The sequence below is a fragment of the Canis aureus genome, chromosome 29 (assembly GCF_053574225.1).
Source record: "Canis aureus isolate CA01 chromosome 29, VMU_Caureus_v.1.0, whole genome shotgun sequence".
NCBI classification, from domain to species: domain Eukaryota; kingdom Metazoa; phylum Chordata; class Mammalia; order Carnivora; family Canidae; genus Canis; species Canis aureus.
Window position 1 is genome coordinate 26,918,668 of NC_135639.1, and position 26,517 is coordinate 26,945,184.

Consider the following 26,517-nt stretch of genomic DNA (forward strand, 5'->3'; position numbering starts at 1 on the left):
CCCTGGTTTCAGAAAAGGAGCTAAACTAAGGGAAGGGAGGTGGGCCTCAAACAAGGGCATTTCTTACTCTGTATCCTCACCTGGATTCCCCACACCAGTCACTCCTCAAATCTTCTAGAAAACAGAAGGAATGTAGGACAGGGCAAGTAATAAGAGAGAAGGGCAGGAAACTTGAAAGGGAAAAAGAAAGGGAACAAAAGAACAAAGTCCTGAGAAACTGACCTGGCTCACTCTTCCTTTTCTTCCAGTGGGCCAATGGGGCTCCTGAGATCAGGGAAGAAGATACCCTCATTGTGAATATGGCTCAGGGACAGCTCTTGCAGGCTGAGGGTTGAGGTCTTTCTGAGAGAAGAGAGAACTGTGGTCCACTGGCCTAAGATGAGCCTCTTAGAGGCTGGGCTGACCTTTGCTCTGAAAACAGACTCTCAGATGCTCTGCATCCCTAACTCCCTCCTAGCAGGGTGGGCACTGGTGAGAGTGCACGGAGACCCGTATGGGGGAAGAGAACAACAGAGAAGATGGGGGCTGACGTGAGACTGGACAGGTAGCTCAGAGACTTACCCTGGCCAGTGCTGATGGTGGGGGAAGGAGTGCCTAAGAGTTGGGACGGGGAAGGTCCTCACAGTGGATCCTTTCTGGTCCTGCTCCCTCCTCCACCGCCAGAACCCGTGGCTTCAGGTTTGGGGGTAGTGTTGCTGGAAAACCAGTCTCCCTCCCCGCACTTCCCAGCTCACCCTTTCACCGGGTTCCTCCCCCGAGCTGCAAAGAGGAGGGGGCGGGGGTAGGGGGAGCCAATCCCGGCAGCGTCAAAGGGGGGAGGCGGCGGTGACAGCCGCGGGGAGGGGGCGGGAGGAGAGAGGCGGCTTGGCTCTGGCTCCGTGCTTAGCTCCGCTCTGCCTCCGGCTCTGCGTTCACCTACTGCCCAAGCTTCCTGCTCCTGCCCCAGGACCCCCAGCGGGACCCCTGTCCATCCCAGACTCAGCCCCAGCCCAGACAGCGAGCAACGCCACCAGGGGGCGCCGTGTGAGCGCCCTATCTTGGCCACCCGGCGCCCCCTCCCACGGCCCAGGCGGGACGGGACGGGGGCGCCGGGGGCCATGCGGGGCCAGGGCCGCAAGGAGAGTTTGTCCGATTCCCGAGACCTGGACGGATCTTATGACCAGCTCACAGGTGAGTCAGGGGCTCAAGGGTCGTGGGAGGGAATGTAGATTCCATCCCCCAGACCCTTAAGCCTTTCTGACCCTGGCCAGGCCCTTACTCACACTCTGTCCCATTCCTAAGCACCCTCCAGGCTGTTCCGGGCAGCAAGACACTGGGGTCCAAAGCCTTTGGAACCGTGGGGGGTGGGGGGACAGGCAGGCAGGTGGGGAGAGGCAGCAGGTGTGGGCGTGTGACACAAAGCTAGGAGAGTGTCTGGAGTGGGAGGTGTTACGTGCGTGAGCGCCTGTCATTCTTTGTGTGTGTGTCTGTGTGTATATGTGTGTGCGCCTCCCTCAGCTGGTTGCCATGTGCCCTAGGCTTGGTATATTGATAGGGTAAGTGTGATTTTGTTGGCTGTGCAATTGTATGATCTTGTCAGACGTTTGAATAAGGTTGTGTAGGACTCTGTTGTACTAATGAAGTTGTTTTGACCATGTCTCTGTTCAATGTGCAACTCTGTGCTTTGTGCTTTTCTGTATGAAGTGACATGTGACTATCAGAATGTGTCAGGGCTTCACCTTATGGTGGTATGTCTCTGTAAGACTTTATGACTGTGACCCTCCTGGGGCAAGCATTGTGTTTTGTGATTGTGAGAATATGCAGATTATATCAGCATTCCATGCTGATTGTGTAGGAGGCAATGTCTTCTGTGGGCTTTTGTGAGTGTCTTGACATGTCTTACCCTTGCTGCCTCTCTGGTTTCCTGGTGTAGAAGGGGGCCTTTACCACACATTTACTGCTTCCCCACATTTTCCACAAACAGCCCAGGTGGACCCAAGGAGGGACACCAGTGTCTGCCCAGCCTGGCTCCCAGGAACAACGCCTGGCCCTTGTGGGGAGTTTTTGGTTAGTGTTGGGTCATCATCTCCCACCCCCAAGAAAGTACTCAGAGATCATTCTTTCAACTGAAGCTCCTTTAGCCCTCAACAACCCTCCCAGAATTTTATCCAATCATGAAGGAAAATATCCCCTCTTCCCCTCCAGACCCAGAAATAGAAGCACTTGGCCTGGAAGGTGCCTTGTGGCCTCCCCAAACCACTTTGCTGCCCAGGCAGGCTCTGTCTCCCACAGTGTGGAGTAACCTGGGCCTGCATATATTTCTGGGTTTAGTAGGCAGACCCATGTGTTTGTGTAGGTGACTGTGTTACCTTGTATACATTTCCATGTGCATATGTGTTTTCTGTCTCATTGTACAGCCTGCCCGGGAACTTCCAACAATGGATGGGAGGAGGGAGACTGTCTCCTGTGTCTGAAACAAGTTGGGAAGGTGGAGGGAGCCCATGATCCTTGTCTGTCCTTAGGGGAGTGAGGTTAAGTCTCCAGGATGGGGATGACAACTAGGATCTAATGCCTTTAGAGTGTCTCCCATACTCATTGACCGTAGGGAAGCCCTAGTTCCTATGCTGAGACTCCTAGAAGGGAGAGCCTTTTGGCTCAAGCAGGCCCTAGGTGTGCCCTAGATGTGGCTCAGACTCGGATGGAATCCAACGTCCAGCTCTGCTTTGAACTGTGTTCTCACCAACTCAGGATGCTTGAGAGTAGTAAGGCCCCAGGGCGTTCATTAACACCACATTAGTCAGTGTTTGTTTCCTGTTTTAATTGATTCTCCCCTTTAGTGGAATCCTCCCCTCCCCAGTTGGCTATTTGAATCAGAGACTAGGTGAAGGTGGGGAAGCACTTGTATTCCTGGGGAGCAGGAATGGGCTATTACTTTTGCTATCTGGGTCTCACTTTTCTCACCTCTAAAATGGAGAACACTACTTCTTGCTGTCTGCCTCCCAAAGGAAATAGGTCAAATGTTGACAAGTGTCAAGAATGATGCTCATCATCAACATCCTCCTGTAGATAGCTCCACTCACGACTTGGAAAGTAGAAATAGTGTTACCAGGAGCTCTCCTTTCGATTGAGGGCTTATCTTACAACAGGAGACAGATGAGGTTGGGACTCCCCCTGATAAAGTGCTGGGTGCCCTGAGACGCTTGAGCTAAAGCCTGAAGGGGAGTCGTTGTCCGAGGTGCTGAAGAGCGCTCCAGGACAGAGGTACTGCCAGGAGGTCCTAGTTCCCAAAGTGTCTTCCCTGTGCAGGCCCGATTCCTGGGATGGACATGGGGGTAGTCTTTGGTTTCCGTCATTTTGGTCCATCAGGCTGATAGGGAGTCCTTAACTTATCAGGGCATCCGGAGTACCCCAATTACTTACCTCCCCCACTCCCCCAGACCCAAAGCTGGAGATTTTTTTTTTTTTTTTTGGTGGGGAGTGGGGAGAATCTGAAACTCCACTCCGCCCCAGATCTACTCCCTCTGGTCTTCCAAGCCTGGCAGGGCTGCTTGGAAGTGTGGCGTGGTGAGTAAAAGCAGCAATCAGTGGCAGTCCTGTCCAAGCTGGAAGCAAAGCAAGGACTAGGGACGACGAGTAGAGAGTTGGGATCTGGCAGGCCAAGGCCTGAACTCGGGTCCCTCCGGTCAGATATATCATTTCCCCAGTCTAGGGCGCCCCCGTGTGGTCGTAGGGCAGCCATGCTTACAGAGCTGATTCCAAATGGGGATGTCGCCGCCAAATCAAGTGGCAAAATTTGCGTGGAGATTGGAGGTAATGCTTGCCTCGTGAATGTAGAATTTTCTGCCAAAAATACAGGATCCTCCAGTCGGAGGAGTGGAACTATGTCTCTCATGTAGGCTGTCCCAGCAGTTTGAAGGCGTCAGTGGGTCCTGGAAGGGTTTATTTTGGGTACAGCCCTATAGAAAGGAGTCCTGCAAAGAGTTGGGACTGAGACTGAGGCGAGGAGAGCTTCTTCATGCATTTGGCAGGCAGCCAGCATACAATGGGAGAATCTGTGAACCCACTGGAGCAAGATAGAGGGACACAAAGCAGAAAGTTATGAGAGAAAGGAATTCAGAGCAGCCTCTTCTTTGCCACCCCACTACGATGCCCAGTTCCTCCTCCTTCCTCTTGCTCTCCCATTGGTCTAGAAGTATGGAAGTGTGGGAAGTTGCCATGACAACTGTGTCCTGCTTATCCCCTTCACTTCTCCGTGCCAAATTGGGAGGAGGAGGTGTGCGACAGTCAGAGAAGGCAGGGCTGAAGAGGGGCAATAAAGAATAAGGTTCATTATCCCCTCCCCCAGCTCCTTTTTCAAAACCCGTGGGTGCCTACCCTCCCCACTAGAAATCCAGAAAACATTCCCAGAGAAGGCTGTGAGGAGAGTCCGTCCCTTCCCTCCCCCACCCCCGTGCCCCGCCTAGCCCAGTCTAGGAACTGGGTGAGGATAGGTGCTTTAGACGATGGGGGCCGCGGTGCGTTCCCCTGTGCGGCCCGGCGAGTGGAAGAAAACCCTGCGGTCAGAGATTCTGGTCCCGCAGGTCCGGCCCGCCTGCTCCGCCCACTCGAGTGGGGGCGGAGACACGACCGCCCTGGGGCCTTGGGGGCGGAGCTTGGCCAGTGAGCTCTCAGCAGAACCATGAACCGATGCCCCCGCAGGTGCCGGAGCCCGTTGGGGCAGGCAGCGAGATCCCTCTACCAGCTGGTGACTGGGTCGCTGTCGCCAGGTATGAGGAAGGGAGGAAGGGGCTGGACCCTTCGAAAAGTGAGTGAAGTGGGATAAGAGCCTTACAGAGGTGGGGAGGGGAAGGGCCCCTCACAGAGATGGAGGGAGCAGGATCCCTCAAAGGAGAGGGTTTAAAGGGCAAGATCCCTGACAGAGTAGAGCTCGGGATAAGGTCATGTACCTTACCGAGAAGGTAGAGGATAGGAGTCTCCAAAGAGGAAAGGATAGGGATTGGGGACATCATGGTCCTTCAAATGGTGGAGGGTGTGAGGCAGGACTTCTCACAGAGGATAGAGGAGGGGGACTTAAGCAGGTGGATATAAGGGGCAAGGCCCCTTGCAGGGATAAATGGAGGAAACTTGCAGCAGAACAGGGAAAAGACACAAGAACCCTTTACTAAATTACTTGGTTTAATGGGATCTTAAGATGATTGGGATCACTGTCCAGAAGGAATACTGAGGTAGGACTGGACCAACTTAAAGTCAGTTAGGGAGTTCATGAACTGTGGGATGAATAGACTTGTGTAGCATAAGGATTGTATGTCACCGTTTTGTCTATCTCTGGGAGTCTGTATGAACAGGGTTATGCATCACTCGGGTTGTGATCACTGGGGCTGTGCATCCTGGGGGTTGCATATCTCTGGGATTCTGTGACACTGAAACTGCATGTACCTGGGCAATTGTACTTTAAAGTTGGTTTGAGGCTTCCTGAGTCACACTAAGTTACTTCTGTACCTAACACAAGATTGTACCTTGGTGTGGGATGTGTGGGATTTATGACATGAGGATTGTGGATATCATCTCACGGTACTGCTGAGATTTACACACACCTCTGCTTGGGTATCCTTAGGGCTGCCTGGGAGAGGCCCTCCCCACTTGACCCCCAAAAACAAAACAACCTAGCCCTGTGGCATTCTGGGACCTGTAGTTTTCTGGCTCTCTCCAGGGTATCCTCTTGAGCTTCTGGAATATAGGCAGGCCTCTCCTAGCCATGTGTTCCCCAGAAGGAGGGGAGATGGGGCTGAGCCAGAGCCATGCTTGGCAGTCTTGGGGAGCATGTGTCCCTCAAGCCCCCTGCTTGGACCTGTCTCCAGTGACAGATGGCTGGAGCCCGGCAAGGCCAGCTCTCAATCACAGCAGGAATGACTTCCAGGCCCCAAAATAGCCCCAAAGCCTAGGAAGGTCATTAATCACCTAATGCAGCTGGGGGCTGCTGTGTCTTTGGCCTGACTGGGGACTGAGAGAAGAGTTCTGAGGTCTTCACTGGCTGGGGTCCTCACTGGGGTATCAAGGACAAGATGAAAGGAGTACAGCTACATGGGGTGGGTCCCTTCATAAGGCAGTATTATTCTGGGTTTGAACTGTGAGAGATGAACAATTGGTAAGAGTATCTCTGCAGTGAAATTTGAGGGACCTCAGGAGGGCCCACCTAATGCTTCAAGATAGTGTTCCCTTGAGCCCTCACTCTGCCTGAAGTGCTTCCATTAAGGGTTTACTCCCTTGGGGAAAAACTAAGTGACACAGGGATGCTTAGGGAGGACAGATCTGGGCAATCTTCTCATAGGGCCCTGGGACTTGAGAGGTCTCAGAGTGGGGAGAAGGGAGAGTCTGAAAAACAACTCACTCTTTCACTTACAGATACCCCCCCACACACACACCAGAAGCCTGGTTGATTTAGAACCTTGAGTCACTGTGAGGCTGGGTCAAGGTCTCTGAAGGTTGAGAGTGGGGGGTGTGAGACAGAAAAGGAGGGTCCAGGGACAGGGCAACAGCCTGAAAGGTTGTCAGTTTCTCCATCTGTGAATCGCAGCAGAGAACCAGAAGACGTGGCTATGCTGCCGCCTTCAATCTAGATAGTTTGGCTTGGCATTCAAGACTCCGTGGAATCTGACCCATTTTGGTTTTATCATTTATGGCTCCCCCAACACAAAGTAAGCTACAGTCATCCAAGGTTCCTTGACATTTCCACACACATTGGAAGGACAGGCTGTAAATCTTTAAAAAAAAAAAAAAAAAAAAAAGGAAGGACAGGTTGACAGATCCTTGATCCTGGTTTAAATCTTTTTTTTTTTTTTCCTGGTTTAAATCTTGATCCATCCTTCATCATCTTTGCTATCTTGGGAAAATCACTTCCTTAAGCCTCAATTCTTTCATCTGCAAAATGGGTATACTACTACTCATTCTGACCATGTTGGCTGTAAACACAGGAGTAATAGACCTTACCTCTCAGGTTAATTATGAGGACTGAGACAATATGTGAAAGTATCCAGAACACAAAATGTGCTCAATAACTGTTGACCCCTCTGTTAAGGTAGACTGTTGACATTTAGCCATCTTTCAAGAACCAGCCCAAAAAATACCCTCTCCCAGTTTTTCCTGGCCTCCCAGTTAGAGAGCTTTTATAGTTAAACAAGCTTTTATAGCTCATTCCATGCCCTGCCTAGAACAGTTCCTACAACATAGTAGACACATACTAAATATGTTTTGAATGAATAGAAGCCTCATAGTTCTCTCAATGGGCTGTCTCTCCCTACCCAGCGGAAGCGAGAACCTTGCTTAGTTTACCTTTGTTCCACAAGCACCAGATCAGAACCTGGCATTCAATTTATGTAAGTCTAATTTTTAAACAACTTTGCCCTTTAGGAGCTTGGAATCTAATTGAGGAAACAGAACTGATCCAGAAAGATCTTAGCGAGGTGACCTCAAGCAAGTCTCTTTATTGCTATAGACCTTGTTTACCTCATCAGTGAAATGGGCACAATACTATTCACTCTACCTCATAGGGTTGTCATGAGAAGCCATCAAGATAACAATGTTTGTGGAAATACTTTGTTAATGAAGAGTTTTAGAAATGTAAGTAGAGGGAGATGTTGTTAATAACAGTAGCAAACACTTCACAGTTACTCTGTGCCAAGAGATATTCTAACAGCTTTCCATATATTCATTGATCCCTCCCAGACCATATGAGATGGGAAACAGAGGCACACAGAGATTAAGAACTTGCTCTGACAAGGGTGACAGAACATGAGAAACCCCTAACTCTGAGAAACAAACAAGTGGAAGGGGAGGTGGGGGGGGGATGGGGTGACTGGGTGATGGGCACCAAGGGGGGCACTTGATAGGATGAGCGCTGGGTGTTATGCTATATGTTGGCAAATCGAACTCCAATAAAAAAAAAATATACAAAAAAAAAGGAGAGGAGAGGAGAGGAGGAAAGGAAAGGAAAGGAAAGGAAAGGAAAGGAAAGGAAAGGAAAGGAAAGGAAAGGAAAGGAAAGGAAAGGAAAGGAAAGGAAAAAGAAAGAAAGAAAGAAAGAAAGAAAGAAAGAAAGAAAGAAAGAAAGAAAGAAAGAAAAAGAAAGAAAGAAAGAAAGAAAGAAAGAAAGAAAGAAAGAAAGAAAGAAAGAAAGAGGAAGGAAGGAAGGAAGGAAGGAAGGAAGGAAGGAAGGAAGGAAGGAAGGAAGGAAAGAGAGAGAGAGAGAGAAAGAAGGAAGGAAGGAACTAAGAAACTTGCTCTGACAAAGCCAGGATTTGAACCCAAGGAATCTGGTACTCTGGTCTGGCCCACACTATTACCTACCATGCTATGCTGCCTCCTTTTACTATTCCCACTTAATAACATTATAGAATTAGGTGCTACGTTTTGAGGGCCCAACACTGAGTTCACTAGAAATTCAGGTACTGAGGGCTGGATGTCCTGTTAGGTAAGAACTGTAGAACAGGAGAACAGAAAGGAGGGCATTCATAGCAGGAGTAAAGGCACAGAGATAGCACCGAGTTTGATGTGTTTGGGGGACAGTGAGGAGGCCAACCGGTCTGGAAGGGGAGGGGGAATTAAATGCCAGCTGTGGAATGTAGATAGTTGATGGGGAAGTTATTTGCTGGTTACATCTGTAAACCTATAATGTCTAAGGTGTGAGAAACCAAAAGCACTCCCCTAGGTTGACTTCTTCCTGGAGGAGGGGGTAGAGGGGCAAGCAGAGGACCAAGCCTGCCTGTGGTGCACCCTTCTTCCCATCCTTTCCACACTTCCCGTTGTTTGGGGGTGGAGGATTAGGAAGGGGTAAAATAGGATGTGAGATGGATGCCTGACCCCCAGTGGTGGCCATGTAGAACTGCAGATCAGTGAATTTCAAATGAAGTGGTAGGGATAGCCCCACCTGGACTTCCACCCAGTGGCTGGAGCTGAGACACATTGATCCCAGGGCTGGACAAGGCAGGAGGGCTCCCTCTGGGGTCAGTCCCCCAAAACTGGGCCTCCTGAGTGGGCAGGCTGTCTAAGAAGGGAGCCAGTGTGGTGTGAAGGTGTAGAGCACAGGCTCAAGGTGAAATGGGTTAAAACTGAGGCTCTGACACTTAGTGATCTTGGTGATTTTCTTAACCTCTTTTAGCTTTAGTTTCACTACCTGTGATGTAGGGATAATGGTACTGCCTTCATACACTTACTGCGAAAACTATTATATTTTTAAAGATTTTTATTTATTTATTCACGAAAGAGGCAGAGACATAAGCAGAGGGAAAAGCAGAATCCCTGCAGAGAGCCTGATGTGGGGCTCCATCTCAGGACCCTGGGATCATGACCTGAGCCAAAGGCAGATGCTCAACCACTGAGCCACCCAGGTGCCCTACTGTGAAAATTAAATGTGATCATGTCTCGGGGTGCCTGCCTAGCTCAGTTAGAAAAGCACGTGACTCTTGATCTTAGAGTTGTAAGTTCTAGCCCCATGTTGAGTGTAGAGATTACTTAAAAAATATGATAGGAGGGCACTTGATGTAATAAGTGCTGGGCGTTGGGATCCCTGGGTGGCGCAGCAGTTTGGCACCTGCCTTTGGCCCAGGGCGCGATCCTGGAGACCTGGGATCAAATCCCACGTCGGGCTCCCGGTGCAGGGAGCCTGCTTCTCCCTCTGCCTGTGTCTCTGCCTCTCTCTCTCTCTCTGTGTGACTATCATAAAAAAATAATAATAATAAATAAGTGCTGGGTGTTATATGCAACTGATGAATCACTAAATTCTACCGCTGAAACCAATAATACGTTGTATTTCAACTAAATTGAATTTAAATTGATTTTTTTAAAAAAGAAAAAAACATGATCAACTCTGTAAGAACGTAATGTATTATCTAGCCCATAGTGAGTGCTCAGTGTTTACCAGCTGTGGCAGGAGTTCAGAGGCTCTTGTCTCTGGCTCACTGGCTCTGCAGGCCTCTCCTCACCCCTACAAACATGAACACCCCCCACACACACCAACAAGGAGCAGGGAAGATGGGGGAGGGGCTCCAGGAATGCTGGGGGGAGGTGAGGGTGGGCCACTTCCTTGGAGGGTACAGACTTCCCTCCAATTCTGGACTTCTCCATCAGCTCAGTAACGTTTTTCAAGGAGCAGGCAAAGCTTTGGCAGATCCTGGGTGGGAGGAAGGGAGAAGCTTGGTCTCTCCTCTCCCAAGGAACCTGAATCTGTGGGTTTCAAAGGTAACCACCGTAAGTCCCCTCCCCGGAAGGTCACAAGAAGGCTAACCAGCCTTTTTCCTGCCCAGGCTGTTGGACCTAATTTTCTTTCCCATGGGCCTCAGTTTCCCTGCCTGTGGAAAGAGTGCTTCCAGCCTCACAGTCTCCATGGCAACCATGGATCGATGTTGGTGGTGTCCTCCTGACTGGAGAGGTCACTGCCTTCTCCCTACTTATATCCTCATCCGGCTCCACGCGGATACAATTACACAATCACTCTAGACCCATACTCCTTATTATAGGACACATCCATACTACCAGTCTTCAGACCGAATCCCACAGCCCTGCTAAACAGATAAACTTCCTACCCCATACACACTCATAAATACTGCAGTGCACTCACACACACATACCATGGACAGCCAGGTCACTTACCCAGATATACAAGACACACACCCATATATGATAGACACATACACATGTAAACCACACACAGGGATACACATAAGAGGAGAAACTCATACTCTACTCTCCACACAGACACAGGAATACACACAAGAAAACACCCAGACACTTATAATATACTCTGACACATATATCTCTAATTTATACATGTGTAACTCATAGTTTCTCTCGTACACATACAGACACACATACAGACACTTACACTGCCCTTCCCTGCCCTCTCCCTAGGCATAGCTCCTCCCTCTGCCCCCCTCCCTTTGGCACTGAGTAGCCATAAAGTGTCTGGGGGAAGCTGTCCTCGGGGATAGAGGCAGGTCACTGCTTTCCTCCTCTGGCCTGGCCTTTTCTGGCCCATATCCTGGCCAAAGGCTCCTGAGAAGATGCCAGTCTGTAGGCTGAAGTAGCCCTGTGAAGAGGAAGAGGCTGTGGCTGGGAGGCTGTGGGGCAGAGGCGGGGTGAGGGGGCGGGGGAGGGAGGAGATCCTGGGAGGGAGAGGGTGAGGGAGGCTGCAGGCGGTCCTACTCAGGCTGGGGAGCCTGAGGGGGAGGAGGTGTGAGGAGGGCTGCCAGTGTGTCTGAGCCTCAGCTGGTGGGGGCCATGCCCCAGGCCCACCATGAACCTGGAGGGGCTAGAGATGGTTGCTGTGCTTGTGGTCCTCGCTCTGTTTGTCAAGGTCCTGGAGCAGTTTGGCCTCTTTGAGCCTGTCTCCTTGGAAGGTAACCCAGGTGTCTGGCTATGTCTGGGCTGCTGACTGGAGGAGCAGCCGCCCAGCAGTGCTGGGGAGGAGGTTACTCTGTTTTTATGACTGGGGGCAGGGGGTAAGCATGTTAGTGATGGGATAGGGCATCTGGGGGAGGTAAGGACGGGTGCTTGGGGAACAGGACATCTGAGAGGCAAAGAAGGAAATTCAAGGAGTGGGTCTTGGGGAGGGGCTTCTGGGGAAGGTGAAGAGAGGAGGCCAGGGGCCAGGGTGTTTTGGGGGGGTGCTGAGGGGCACAGCATGGGAGGACTGGGGTATGGAGATGAGGGAGATCCATCTGAGACTGAGGAGAGGTTTGGAGACAGGCAGGACTATCTGGAGTAGAAGAAAGAGGTTCCAGAGTTCCTGAGAAAACACCAGACTTCTGGGGAGTCCCTTTGGGGCCAGGGCCCCACAGTGGCTCTGAAGACATGTGTGAGTGACTCTCCATACCTCCATCCTTGCATGTGTAATTGTAGAGTGTGCATGGATTCTGTGCGAGAGGTGCAGGGGGTGTGACCATGTGTTCATCTGTGTGAAAAAGAACAAAGTGTGTGACTGTGTGAGACTTTGTATGTGCCAGGGATGTGATTTAATGTGTCAGAGAGATAGGGTGTGTGGCTTTGTGAGATGGTGAATATGACTGTGCTTGAGGGGGACAGGTTGTGTGGCTGGGCCGCTTTGGGTACTGGATTGTGTGTGTGGCTGTTCCCAGAGTTCCCTGAGGAAATACCAGCTTCATACTCAAGGCTTGGAATGGGGGTGGGATCAGGAGGAACAGGAGTAGGAACACTGAATGAGACATTTATAGACCAGCTCTGGCAGGAGGGTAAGGCATAGAACAGATCAGGGACCTTGCTTCCCAAGCCCCCTTGCCACTCCAAGTTTCTCTCAGGATTTCCAGGGCCTGGACATTCTCCACATCACCCCAAAATCTAGTGGGGAGAGTGATATTGGAGGTAGAGAGGGGACCATGTTCTGCCTCCCCCAGAGAGATTTGGCCTCTCCCTCCTCTTCACACCAAGAACTGTGCAGCTCCATAGCACAGCTATTCTGGATTTCCCCCAGGAACAGGAAAGGAACATAGACAAGAACCATGATAGGAGGGCTATTAGGGCAGACCCCAGGGAGAACTGAAAGATGTGAAGGGAGCTGGAGACAAGAGAAGTAGCCAATGAATTGTCTGCTCTAGGGTTCAGTAAAAGCAGGAAACCCCCAACCTACTTTCTGTCCTCTGCTGCATTATCAGAGTGGGGTGGGGAGCAAGGGTCTTAGATCAACTGGGGTTCATCCAGTTCTGAAAAGATGAAGTCAGTTTGGCTCTGACTTGCCATGCCCTTTAGACTGTTCAGTGGTAAGAGGGGTCATCTAAGAAACCTAGGTGTCCTGTAGGCTAAAGGCAGCCCTTTCCCTTACCACCTTTCAGGAGAGCCTAGAGGAGATAGTCTTGGGAGCAGGGAGGGGGGTCTGGGGGGCCGCAGACATGTGAAGAAGACCAGGAGGTTGGGAGAGGCGGGGGTGCAGCCCTCCTCCCTCCCACCCCACCCCCACTCCCCACCCCACTCCCCGCCCTTCCCAGTCCAGCTTCGACACACCACCGGAGGCCCCAGGCGCAATCCGGCTTCGGGAAACCAAAGTCGGGGCTAATGGAGCCCTGGGCTGGGGGCCAGGCCGCCATCGATCCCCCACTCAGCCCACGGTCTCCCTCCTACCTCTCCATAGCTCTGTGGGGGGAGGGGAAGAAAGGACGTTTTGGAGGGGGAAGCCTTGACTCAAAGCAGTTACCTCCTGGGAGCAGGGCCTGATCCAAGGGTGGAGCCTCGTATGGGGGGGGCGGGGCCTACGTAAGAGTTGGGGTGCCCTAGTAACCTACAACCTAAGGAAGTTGGGCCCCTCCAGGAACGGACCCAGGCCAACTTCAGTCAGTGTGCTAGAACCCTGTGGGCTCTGGCCCTAGAGTCTGGAGGTGGGCGCTGCCAGGAGACAGGCACACCAACACATAGCCTCTCCCTGGGATACAATTAGAGCTGTAGGACACCGGTGTAAATAAGGGGAAGTGAGGGGAACCGTGGTCAGTAGCCCTACATTACACCAAAATACTCATCTCCAAGGTCTGTTATTGCTTGCTGTCATGTCACCTTCAAAGACATGGGAGGAGACACACTTTTAGCGTGAATGAGTGAGTTAACTGATGAGGAACTTTGTTCCACTGGCAGGGAGATTCTAGGTGCCTTGGAATGAGGGATTATAGGAAGGAAAGGTAGGAAGAACAAACATGGATTCTGTTGGTGATGTGCAGTCTTAGGTATCTGGGTGCCGTGGACACCTAAGTCACAATATGATATGGGTATGTGTCGTGATCTTGATATGTGTCATAATATTATAGGGTCACAGTGTATTGCAGTGTCCTTAACACACCATGTCGTAATATCCCACGTGTTTTTGTATGATTTGATCACACTGCAATGTAAGATGGCCTATGTGGGTCCTCATGTGTATGGCTTATGCTTTTCCTAGGCCACATTTGTATATGTTTGTATTAAGGGATACTACACGAAAATGTGTACTTGTGTGTGTGTGTGTGTGTGTGCACGCGCGCGCATGTATTGGGGCCTGCTTAATTAGATCATTGGGTTTGAGTGAGTTGCTGGGTATCAAGCTGTCCTTGTATGGCATCCATCACTATGATTTATCATTCTATGTGTCACTATACACACTTGTCTATGTGTGTGTGTGTGAGAGAGAGACAGAGACAGAGACAGAGGTGTTCCTACCTAGGCAGTTCCTACCCAGACCTCCCCTCAGAGGTCCACCTATAGCACTGGAGCCAAGGGCACTGGGTCAACAGGCACTGAGGCCATTGCTACCTCCCCTTGGTGGCCTCATTGTCCCCAGCTGCGTCCCATGATACAAGATGCCCGAGTGGACTTTCTATGCCTGTGAAACCCACTGTGCTTCCCTAACCCAGCCCCAGCTACTCTTACCATTCTCATCCAGTCCCCTCCCAACACCCCTTGCCCTCAGGGTCGATTTGCGATGGTGGGGAGGGGAACGGAGGGACAGTAGGGGTTAATGTGCCTTCCTGGGGTCTTCTCTCTTCCCAGGCCACCCTCCAGGGCCCACTAAAAAAGCGCTGAAGCAGCGGTTCCTCAAGCTGCTGCCTTGCTGCGGGCCCCAGGCCCTGCCCTCAGTCAGTGAAAGCAAGTGCCTCTCCTGTGCTTCCGGGGGCGGGGCCCGTTTGTGTCGGGGTGTGACCCGTGTGACAGGAGTGGGCCTGCGTGTGTGTGGGCGTGACCAGTGAGGGGGTGGGCGCTGGCAGGCCCGAGGGTGGAGAGGGCGTTAGTAGGTGCTGGGAGGAAGCCGAGGGGGCCGGCGGGGCCGGCTTTGGGGGGCGGGGCCCAAGTGTCTGAGGGAGCCTCGGGTGCCTGGGTGTGGCCGGTGTGGCAGGGCACGAGGCCTGAGACTGTGGGTATGGCCGATGTGGCCGATCGAGACACAGACTGCTACGAGGTCTGTGCGTGGCTTATCTGGGTTGGTGGCTGCGACTGTGGCCGCCCTGCCCGGGGCATGTGGCCCCTGCCCTGCCCGGATGGATGCAGGTACAGAGGATGGAGCCCGCCTTCATCCAGATGCCAGGATCCTTGGGTTTTCTAGTCCCAGCCAGTCCCCACTTGAGTGGCCTCACTTTGTCTCCTGAGGCCTATTTCCTCGGTTGGGCCTTGCCCAGCCCATAGGATTATACTGAATGTATGGAGGCCCATTTTGTAGTTATTATTTGAGGGTGTCATTGTGTTTGATTCCACTGGGTACCACATGGGGGTAGAATTGGGGAAATGACAGGCGTGAGTCCCACAAGCATGTGTGCGTGGGGTCTGTTCCGTGTGTGTCTATGCTTGTTCATTGTGTGTGCCTCTGTGCGCGGGGCTGGGTGTGTGTGTGTGCATCGTAACACGCAGGTCTTTGAGATTTGCTGTTGAGTGTGAGGGGCGAGGTGTGTGTCTGCAGTTGGCCGGGTCTTCCACTTTCTCGGTGACAGTTCGCTCCCTTCAGCATTAGCAGTCCCAGCCTCCCTCCGCCCCCACAGACCCCGCCCGCTGGACCCAGGTGACTTACTGTCCTGGTGGGGGCGGGGGTCGGGCCTTCGGGCGCGTGGGGTGGGGGCACTTGCCTGGGGACTGGATGTTGGGAACTGGGGCAGGACTGAGATGCGGCCAGGGATGAAGCCTTAACTAAGGTTTATTGGTGTCAGGTAGGGGTGGGGTCTGGATGGGCTTGGCTGGAGCTGGGCGGGGCATGGCTCGAGCATGGCTGGGATAGGAGGAGCTTGGCTGGAGGGAAGGGTCTAGGCGGGGCAAGTGTGCCGCTGGCCAGATCAGAGTGGATCAGGGTAGGCGGAGCCTAGATCCCCAGACGCTTCCTCTTTAACCCGTTTTTCTACTCCTCCCTTTCTGGGAGGAAGATGGAGCTAGGGACCTTCCCCTTGAAGCAGGGATCAAGGGCCCCGGGACCAGCGATGAGTCGGACCCCTGGTTCTGGGGCTAGGCCTGCCCATAGGTGCAGCCAACTGATAGATCTGGAAGCTGACCAGCATCTTGCCTTCATGTCCTCAGACCGGGGTCCAGGGAACTGGCAGGCTGGTGTCTGGTGTTGGCTATGGGGAGGATGGGTGGGTGGGTGGTTTTGAAGAGGGGTCGTGGAGGCCGGGCCTGAGGCGCGGTTGTCCCCCCCTCCACTGCCTCCCTCCCCGCCGCCCCCCCATCCCCCCCCCCGCCGCAGACAGCGTGGAGGATGAGTTCGAACTGTCCACGGTGTGTCACCGGCCAGAGGGTCTGGAGCAGCTGCAGGAGCAAACCAAGTTCACGCGCAAGGAACTGCAAGTCCTGTACCGGGGCTTCAAGAATGTGAGTGCAAAGGAAGACCTAACTGAGGGGTGGGGCAGGAAGGGTGGGGCCTATCCTGGACTTCTAAGGTTGGTTGGCCTGGATGCTTTAGGGGTATGAGAAGGAGTGAGAGGGAGGAGGAGGGGCCCCCCTCTTCCCCATAGACCAGATTTCTAGCGGGAGGCTCTGGCGGATTTGAGGCCAGGCAGAGCCTGTAAATCCGCCCTGCTGGTGAGTTCTGTGTTTAAACTTGTGCACTGAGAAGTCTTGCCTTCCCTAAAAGAACTGCGTGGTTAGCCCCCTGGAGACAGGAAGATTTGCTTTCTCTGGGAGTCTGGCATAGAGTAGGTGGTGGTGAGTGGAAGGGGGCTTTGTTTCTGCCCTCAGTCTGGTTTCTAACTCTCCCCCCACCTCCCAGGAATGTCCCAGCGGAATTGTCAATGAGGAGAACTTCAAGCAGATTTACTCTCAGTTCTTTCCTCAAGGAGGTGAGGGGACAAGACCTGAGAGGAAGCAGCTGTCCATCTAGGCTGAGTTGGGGAGAGGGTTCTGGAGGGGCCTGGGAATGCCAAGTGATAAGAGGGGTTTGGGGAACCCCATAGCCATAGCAAGCCCTTTCCTGTCTGAAAGCCAAACTTTTCCATACTTATCTTTACAGACTCCAGCACATATGCCACTTTTCTCTTCAATGCCTTTGACACCAATCATGATGGCTCTGTCAGTTTTGAGGTGAGCTGGAGGAGGTGGGCCAAGGAAGCCTGTTTCCTGAGGCTTCAGGGCCAGGATCCACAGGCCAAACCCAGACTGGGGATTGGGTAAAGGGTATTTGAAAATACAGTTCCTCTCTGTCTCCTTCCCAGGACTTTGTGGCTGGTTTGTCGGTGATTCTTCGGGGAACCATAGATGACAGACTAAACTGGGCCTTCAACTTGTATGACCTCAACAAGGATGGCTGCATCACCAAGGAGGTGTGGGACAACTGAAGAGCTGGAGAGATTTCATGTGTGTGGGGAGGTGCAAAGGGCCCTGAGGAGGAAAACCTGACCAACATATGCTTCCCCAGCAATGGGTGGGGTCTGCCGTGGGCTCTAATCCTCTTGATTTGGAGACTGGAGGCTCTGAAGAGGGATCCTTTTCTCCCTTGGCCTAACAGGAAATGCTTGATATCATGAAATCCATCTATGACATGATGGGCAAGTATACGTATCCTGCACTCCGAGAGGAGGCCCCAAGGGAGCACGTGGAGAGCTTCTTCCAGGTGCCTGGGACTGGGTAGGCTGGAGGGTTCTGGAGTGTAGGGAAGGAGGCAAGGTCCCAGCAGAGAACTTACCTGAGTTCTACCTGCCTCTCTCCTGTCATCCCTCCTGTTCTCTCTACCTGACTACTTTTTTGCAGAAGATGGACAGGAACAAGGATGGCGTGGTGACCATTGAGGAATTCATTGAGTCTTGCCAAAAGGTACAGGCCCCTGCCCTCCACATTTCCATGATCTGGACTCAGGGTCCAATTCAGTGATGTAGGAAAAAAAGCTCCTTTGGGCAGAGTATCATCTCCCTAACTTGCCCACACCCCCAAGTTCTGTTCCTTTGCAACTTGGGGATGCCTGTCCCTTCCCTCTTTCAGGTCTCTCTGGGTGTCTCCTCCCTTGCTGCCTCTCTCCATCTCTGAATGTCCCCATTTCAGATGAATGTCCCTCTCTGTGTCCCTGATAAGCTCTTTTTATTTCTCTCTCTCTCTCCAATCTGCCTCTCCCACCCCATGGCTACAGGACGAGAACATCATGAGGTCCATGCAGCTCTTTGACAATGTCATCTAGCTCCCCAGGAAAGGGGGTCAGTTGTCCTGGGGGGACCATACTCTAGCTCTAGTCCAGGTGGAACTCACCCTTCTCTTCCCAGGTCTGTCCTCATCCTAGCCCTGCCCTGGGGGCTGTAGGAATCTAAGAGCCTGGGGATTCAGTGGTCCAGATTGCTGGAGCTAAAGGGGCCAGGGCATGGGCAGAGTGTATCTGTGGGGTGTTCCCAACTCCCAACAGCTCCCACCCCCTTCCTGCCTGACACTCAGTGCTGAGGATGCCCCTGCTATAGGAAATAAATGGTTCTCCACCTTCCATTCCCACTCTAGAAACTACAACACTAGACAAAATGTCTCCTGCTATGGTGCTTTCCTTATCCCTGATCTCATATGCATTTCCTCTAAGATTTCCTTCTCAGAGAGTCTGCTCTGTCCTCCACACTGACTGACCTTTTAGACCAGGACCTTTGAGAGCCTTGTAGGAGGAGGAAAAGAATGTAGGGAGAGAAATCTTAGGCCTGAGCCTGGTGGTTAGGTCATAGGAGGCTGGGGTAAAATGCAGAAAGGCCTAGTGCTTGTCAGTGACAGCTCAGGCATGCCAGACTATAGCTCTGAGCCCCATAGGTCTGCCAACCCAGGCTATCAGAATATGAATTCCAGGCTCTTTGGAAGACTCTGTCTCCTTGGAAATGCCCCAGAAATGTCCGTACTTTCCTCAGTATTCCAAGAGAGCCTGAGATCCTGATGTCTGGCTCATGCCTCAAATTCCTTCCTCTCCTTCCTTCCTGTTTGTATGGGTGGTGGCAGCAGCAGGGGAATATGAGTGGGAGATCTCCCAGCTGATACCTGCCAAAGCTTCAGCCTACCCTCTCTGATGGCTACAACTTAAGTTTTCATTTACCATTTCTTCTAGACTTGGAGGCATGGAGTGAGTCAGGGACCATCCAGTGGCTGCCTTAGAAGAAAGGGGAAGGAGGGAAGTGGGCATAGCATCTGAACCCAGTGTGGGGGCATTCACTAGAATCTTTGATCTGCCCAGGCTCTATCCCAACCCCCCACATAGCCTCTTCAATTCCTATATAGGGTCTCTTCTTACTCTATTCAATCTACCCAGAGATGCCCCTGTACACACTTAGAAGGCAGGGACTACTCTTGCCATGCTGCCACCCTTTAATATACCTGCTCGTTCTGTTTAGCTCACCCTCCCAGTCAGTCAGGATCTGAGGGGAAGGGCCCTGAGGGAGCCCCTTTTCCCATCTGAACACTGTTGACTGCTTTGCATTTTGGGCTCCTCTGTATATTTTGTAAAATAAAAAATACACTAGATCCAATAAAACACAATGGCTATGCACAGGCTGCTGTCTCTGCCTTTTTGTCCCTCCTGCTCCATCCATACATACCTCACAACACTAACCCCTGCACCTGTTGCCCTTTAGATGCCAAAGAAAGTAGCATAGCCAACCCTTGGTAGGAGATTGAGATGCAGGTTCTGTAAGAGTTGGAGACCTACCTGACCTCAGAGAGGTCCTCATGTGAATCTCTCTCCCACATCTGCAGAGGAGACGAGAGACAGGGTATTAATGTGGCAAAGGTTATGCCAAGCCAGCTGTCTTTTGGCTAGACATTCTGACAAGTTGGATCAAGAATTTCTAATTTACAGACATCTTAGTTAACCTCAAAGTGCTTTCTTTTGAGGAAGGATTTCCTTTAGTTGCTAATGAAAGTTCCTTTGTGGAAACATCCAACCTTGCCTCCAGTATGGACATAGATTCTGTCTATACTCCAGCCAAGAATGAGAGATCAGATGGGGTGGACCCAGGCACTATGGAGCAAATAACACAAAGGGCAATAAAGACTTCTTATGTGGAATGGCTGCCTTTCTTTGTTCTGTTTCTGGAGAGGGGCCATCAGTGATAGGCCTGGCCTCCCATCCTTTCTCTAGGGCACCATTATGCGGTGACTAAGCTTCACCATCCATAAAAGAGGGATCAGGCCTTCTCTTCCATCACTGTACACATTGACAAGGTCAAGGGAGAGTATGGTGTCCAAGAAAGCAAAATTTTACTTCCAGAATCCATCATTTTGTCATCTGGGTGCCCTGCTCACATTATCACACAACTGTCTGCTCCACAAGTCCTTGGATTTCTTTGGGTCACAGCCCCTCTGAGGGATTTGATGAAATTTGTGGGTCTACTGTCCAGAAGAAAAAACATGCACAGTTTTTCATATATTTTTGTATCTCTGAAGCCTGGCCATGGACCTAAGTTTAGAACCTGTGGTAAACAACAACAACAACAAAAGAAACAAAAACAAAAACAAAAACTGTGGTCTACTATTTTTCTCAGCTTTCCATTGTACAGCAAAGGAAACAGGCCCAAAGAGTGGGGAGGACCTGCTCAAGGTTACCTACTGAGTTTATAGGAGGATTGAGACTAGACCCAGTCTTCCAAATCTCTGTCCAGGGTTGCTTTGGGATATAGTTAAGATTTGTGAGTGAAAGATGGATGCCATGCATATCATGCATACTCTAAATCAGTTGACACTGTGGCAGGCTCTCATGGTACATACCCTATACTTTTCCTTTGTGGCACTTCTCAGTTTTTTTTTTTTTTTTTAATTTTATTTATTTATGATAGTCACACACAGAGAGAGAGAGAGGCAGAGACACAGGCAGAGGGAGAAGCAGGCTCCACGCACCGGAAGCCCGATGTGGGATTCGATCCCGGGTCTCCAGGATCGCGCCCTGGGCCAAAGGCAGGCGCTAAACCGCTGCGCCACCCAGGGATCCCGTACTTCTCAGTTTGTTACCATATATTTATTTTGAATGATTGTCTTCTTTGATACACTATAAGCTCCTGAGGCCTCCTTGAGTGCCTAGACTAGGTTTCCTGCACCCCGCCATCCTATCCTTGAGGCCTAGCATATAATAGGTATTTAATAGTTGTATGAATAATTATATGGTTGTATATGATTGGATGAATGGGTGTGGTGAGTGTGTGTATTTATCTCAGTTAAGTGTGGAGATCATCTCTATGTTTTAGGGTAGATTCAAGTTTAAGGGAAGTTGAAGTCTGAGGCTGAGTAAGGAGAGAAGTGCCCCCAGAACACACAAATGGGATCCAGAAAAAAGCAGCAGTTTGGCATTCTGATAATTTTTTTCTGGCCACTGGTTGAATTCTGAATGTTGTCAACTACTCCATGTCAAAACACTCCTTTTATGCCTTCTGGCATTTCATACTCTCCTGGGTTTTTCCTCTTGCCTTTCTGGCCACTGCTTCTCAGCACCTGTTTGTAGACTCATCCTTTTCAACTGGAATTCTATTTTTTTTTTTTCAACTGGAATTCTAAACGTTGAACACCATAGCTCAGACCTGAGTCTCCTCCGAATCACATCCAGTCCTACAGCTTTAAACACCATCTATATGCAGAGGATTCCTAAGTTTATATCCCCAGACTTCTCTGAATTTCAAAAACCATACATCCAATTGCCTATTTGACATATTCATGTGGACCTGTAATAGTCAAACTTAACATGTTCAAAATGGAGCTTTGATTGATGCTTTTTCAGTCCTCCCATCTCAACAATGACACCATCTACATAGTTGCTCAGGTCAAAATTTAGTAGTCTTCATTTCTTCCTCTTCCTCTGACTCCCTAATTTTTTTATTTTTATTTTTATTTCTAGTTTTTAATTAATTAATTAATTAATTAATTTATGATAGTTACAGAGAGAGAGAGAAGGAGGCAGAGGGAGAAGGGAGAAGCAGGCTCCATGCACCGGGAGCCCGACGTGGGATTCGATCCCGGGTCTCCGGGATCACGCCCTGGGCCAAAGGCAGGCGCCAAACCGCTGCACCACCCAGGGATCCCTCTAGTTTTTAATTTTTAAATTATTTTTATTTTTAAGTAATCTCTATGCCCAACATGGGGCTCAAACTCATGATTCCCAGATTTTACCAACTGAGCCAGGCAGGTACCCCCTCCCTTTACTCCTTTAATCAATCACCAATTCTACCACCGAAGATGACCACTGCTCTTTCCTAGCCAAGCCACTATCATGGCTCACTCACAGATAACTTATTTTTCCATCTGAAGTAGTCCTTCCTTGCTGTGGTTACTCTTTATCACGTTATTTGATTTCCTCTCTTCGTGGCACTTATTACAAACTGAGACCCTGTGTACATACTGAATTTATTATGTTTCTCTAACCAGTATTTAAACTCTGTGGGTGGGCAGCCCAGGTGGCTCAGCGGTTTAACGCTGCCTTCAGCCCAGGGCATGATCCTGGAGTCCCAGGATTAAGTCCCACATCGGGCTCCCTGTGTGGAGCCTGCTTCTCCCTCCGCCTATGTCTCTGCCTCTCTCTCTCTCTCTCTCTCTCTCATGAATAAATAAATAAAATCTTAAAAAAGAAAAAAAAAAAAAAAACCTCTGTGGGTGCAGTGCCCTATTTCATTCATTCCACAGGTATTTATCATAGGCTTACTAATCTCTGGTACCTGTTGGAGGTACTAGGGGGGTAGAGGTGTGGTTTGGAGAGGAGAGTGTGTGGCAAGAACTTCCCTTCAAGTTTGAGCAGCACAGACATGGAAAGTAGATCTTGCCTAGGCCATGGACCCCAGAGTCTGAACACTAGATGAAATAGTGGCTGCTGACTTGCTAGCAGTTGCCACTGAAAGTGTCATGAGACTAAGGGCTGGGGTCAGCTGGAATGATAACCCAATAATCCCCCAAGGAACCACAATATACAGTGAAGCTGCTTATGGCTTCCAACTGTTTTCACAAGAGGTCCCTTAAGAAAATGTTTGCTTCTCACTCCCATCTCAACACTACAGGACTAAAAAGAAGAGGGACTATAAGAGTACCTGGAGCTACAAGTTGGGCTACTGCTAGAGGATTTGAATATGATATTACCAATATTAAGTCTTAACGATCAGAATGAGAATGAGACTGAGATGATCATTTCACATTTATACCTCACAAGCTGAAACAGATTTCTTAACTGGCATAAATGTAAACAAAGTGCATTATAATAGGACTACAAGAAGCTCTGAGCACAAACAGTCGCAAAGGGGACCCAAGCCCATCTAGGGCTCTGGGAGGGATTCTTTATTCATTTTTTAAAAGGGATCCCTGGGTGGCGCAGCGGTTTGGCGCCTGCCTTTGGCCCAGGGCGCGATCCTGGAGACCCGGGATGGAATCCCACGTCGGGCTCCCGGTGCATGGAGCCTGCTTCTCCCTCTGCCTGTGTCTCTGCCTCTCTCTCTCTCTCTCTATGTGACTATCATAAAAAAAAAAAAAAAAGATTTATTTATTCATGAGAGACAGAGGGAGAAGCAGGCTCCATGCAGGGAGCTCGATGCAGGACTCGACCCCAGGACTCCAAGGCGCCAAAACCGCTGAGCCACCCAGGGATTCCCCCCCTGGGAATGACTTCTTAAGGAAATGATGTTTATGCTACGGCACAAGGTTCTTTCTCCCTTAGACACAGTTCACGCTCCCCATCCCCCAAAATGTCAGACTTTTTCACCTCTCACCACAACTGTACTGCTTCACGAGCCTGGAGGATTCTCTCCGCTTCCCCCTCCTCAGTCTAACTCGTACTCATCCTTTATGCTCCAGCTCAAAAGCAAAGCCATGGCTGCCACCTCTCTCCAAAGGAGGATTAAGCCAGTCCCTCCTCTGAGCTCCTGCAACACTTGGGTACACTGTGTGGGGATTGTGCATGTACTTGCTTGTCTCCACCACCATACTGTGAGCTCATAGTGGCCCAAGAGCCCAGCACGAGGCCAGCTCACTTGGTCTCTGCCGAACGAAGGAATGAACGAATGATTTAGTATTTAAAAGGCGTTAGCGCCGAGCTGAAGTTACGGGAACATGTCAAGGCAGAGGGGTGAGCTGAGCTCCTTGGAATGTTGTCTTCACAGAACCGATCCTGGGTCAGGCTGATGTAATGAACCTACCTATTAGAAGAATCTCAATAGAAAATAGGTCAGTTTCTTCCTCTCGCTTTAAGAACTAGAGGCTTCGTTTCCGCGCCTGCGCATTGAGAGAGTAAACACCTCTCTTTTTCACCCCCCCATCCCCAGTGCCCCAACCTGCTGCAGCCTCCTCCCATACTCCCCTTCTTCCGGAGGGGTGATGGTTCGTTCCAGAGCTCCCGGCTCGTTTTAGAGGGTGGCAAGCATAAATAGTACATCCCGTCGCCTTCATTACCTCCCGCTTTTCTCGTCCCCTCGGTTCTAGTTCCCCCTACCAAATGAAGCTCAATAGGCTGGCCCAAAAGAAGGAGGGGGAGTCGGGCTGAGGCGACCGGTCTGAGCCGGTCTCTGGCGCAGGCGCAGTGCGGATAAACAGGAAGCGGGCGGTGGAGGCAGCGGTGGAGGAGACCTAGGGGTTTCGAGGGGCAAACAGCGGAAGAACTAAGATTATCCGGAGGCAGCAGAGTCTAACTGCGAACAGAAAGGAGGTTTGGCTATCTGCCTCCAGGGGACGAGAGGTCGTGGCCTCGCTCTCCACTTAGGCTTCCAGCTCCCCAGCTTAGGCTGAGGCAGCGGCTGACAAAGGGCTCGCGCCGGTGCCGCCGCCCTTCTCATCCGGGCATTCGGGTCCCTGCGGAGAGGGAGGGGGAAGGGTAGAGGGGGAGGGGAAAAGAGCAGGAAGGGCGCGCGCTTGGAGCCGAGGCCCTCTCCAGGGCTCCGGGCCGGCGGCCCAACGGACGGAGGCCGAGGAGGACCCGCAGAGGTGGCGGCGGCCGGGGGCAGGAGGATGGTGCAGAAGGAGAGCCAGGCGGCGCTGGAGGAGCGGGAGAGCGAGCTCAACTCCAACCCTGCCGCCTCCGTGGGGGCATCGTTGGAGCCGCCAGCAGCTCCGGCCCCCGGAGAAGACAGCCCAGCCGGGGCCGGGGGAGCAGCGGTGGCCGGGGCGGCAGGAGGGGCTCGGAGGTTCCTATGTGGCGTAGTGGAAGGTGAGCGCTTTGGCGCGGGCTGGGCGAGAGCGTCCTCCCTCCCGTTCCGCCCCGGTACTAACACATTCTTTCCTCTTGAGGGGGGTGCTTTAGGAGGTTCTGAAAGGGTGTCCACCCCCCCCCCCCCGGATCTGAAACTTGACCCTGCTTGGACGAGGCGAGACGCGAGACGGTGGGCCAGCCTTCCCACACGTTGTTAGGCAGCGATGAATTCTCTGGCTATTAACAGGCCTGACCCCACCCGCCTTGGGCTGGCGCCAGGCCTGCTCTTGCGGAGGCGGCGGTAAGGAGCCGGCTGTTAGGCTCAGAGTTACACGTCTTTGTACCTCGGGATCCTGTTCCCTAGGGTGGGCTCTTCTAATGGAACACCGTATAAAGCGCTGCTGTCCTCACCCTTTGGGAAAAAAACCAACCCACACGGACGTGCTTGTTGTACGCCTAGAGTCCAGAGACGGCACGGTCCGCCTAGGATTTTACAAATTCCCCTTTGCTTGGTGTTTTTGTTGGGTCTTTCGTTTTGTTTTTCGCTGGCCAGTCCCCAAGCACCCAACCTTTAGAGATTCTTTTGCAGCCTAGAAAATTGTCCTTTGCCAATTACTGTGCTTTGGTTCTAGAGCGTTGAGTTTAATACTATCAAAGACACGGAATTTTAATTTAGGGACTGCAGAAGAGGATTAAAAATGCCCTTCTGACTTCCTCTCTTACCTTTTTCTTTTCTTTTTTTTTTTTTTTAAGATTTTATTTATTTATTCATGAGAAATACACAGAGGCAGAGACACTGGCAGAGAGAGAAGCAGGCTCCATGCAGGGAGCCTGACGTGGGACTCATCCAGGGTCTCCAGGATCATGCCCTGGGCTGGAGGCGGCGCTAAACCGCTGAGCCACCTGGGCTGCCCCTCTCTTACTATTTTCATTTAAAAAGAACGCCAGACCTGACTCTTTTTTTGGGGGTGGTGGTGGGGGGGGAACATTAAGGGGAAATGGTCTGAAGACTACCACGGTTTATGGATATAGGGGACAAATATATTGAACTGAACATTCCAAGGAAGCATGAGTTACTTGCGTTATTGCTTTTTCTTTGAATACAGAATGTATTTTAATTTTCTGAAGTATTTTGGCCTACCTAGACTTCCCTAGGTGTTTATTAGTTGTTTCTAATATATAATGCTGTGCATGGGAGCAACACTGTATAAAAATCAGCCTTTATAAAAAGCCGGAAAGGTATGGAGAAATAGAAGGGTTGTCCTATGGTTGAGACCTTTAGCTTTTCCAGTGTTAGCATATATATATTCATTTGAAGGATGAGTGGTGATTGTGGCATTTTAGATAAAGTTTAATTACAGGGGAGAACAGACTAATAGATAGCTGCAGTAAGGAGTGAAACAATTCACAAGTTAAAGGTCTTGCAGAATTTTGGAGAAAGACGATGGAAAACTACTTACGTATTTGGGAGTTGGTGGTTTTGAAAACATGATTGCTTTGGG

General features: G+C 51.0%; 2 protein-coding genes and 1 long non-coding RNA gene across 12 annotated transcripts in view; 2 read left to right on the forward strand and 1 right to left on the reverse strand.

Moving 5' to 3' along the window:
- The first annotated feature begins 821 nt into the window (after positions 1 to 821).
- KCNIP2 (potassium voltage-gated channel interacting protein 2) lies at positions 822 to 19,417 on the forward strand. Of its 9 annotated transcripts, none has more exons than XM_077877893.1 (10): positions 823 to 1,170; positions 14,497 to 14,592; positions 15,443 to 15,496; positions 16,169 to 16,293; positions 16,691 to 16,760; positions 16,931 to 17,001; positions 17,133 to 17,240; positions 17,426 to 17,530; positions 17,668 to 17,730; positions 18,980 to 19,417. In XM_077877893.1, the coding sequence occupies exons 1-10, from the start codon at positions 1,098 to 1,100 to the stop codon at positions 19,061 to 19,063; spliced, it is 849 nt and encodes a 282-aa protein (XP_077734019.1). In that variant the 5' UTR covers positions 823 to 1,097; the 3' UTR covers positions 19,064 to 19,417. The 9 variants fall into 9 exon arrangements, with proteins under 9 accessions (XP_077734021.1, XP_077734019.1, XP_077734024.1 ...); XM_077877894.1 differs by having other exon boundaries at positions 824 to 1,170; positions 18,041 to 19,417; XM_077877895.1 differs by lacking the exon at positions 15,443 to 15,496 and having other exon boundaries at positions 822 to 1,170; positions 14,497 to 14,596; positions 16,173 to 16,293.
- Positions 9,112 to 25,050, reverse strand: LOC144301218 (uncharacterized). The gene is made up of 3 exons (XR_013368007.1): positions 23,604 to 25,050; positions 19,577 to 19,617; positions 9,112 to 10,197 (listed from the first exon to the last, which is right to left on the reverse strand). It is a non-coding gene; the product is annotated as an uncharacterized LOC144301218 (long non-coding RNA).
- The window catches only part of OGA (O-GlcNAcase), a 28,443-nt gene continuing 25,805 nt past the window's right edge, over positions 23,880 to 26,517 (forward strand). The window contains exons 1-2 of one of the 2 annotated variants that reach the window (XM_077877884.1): positions 23,880 to 24,057; positions 24,761 to 25,033. In XM_077877884.1, the coding sequence (XP_077734010.1) occupies positions 24,835 to 25,033 (199 nt within the window). In that variant the 5' untranslated portion in view covers positions 23,880 to 24,057; positions 24,761 to 24,834. The remainder of the gene's footprint in view (positions 24,058 to 24,760; positions 25,034 to 26,517) is intronic. The other variant, XM_077877885.1, reaches the window with a different exon arrangement.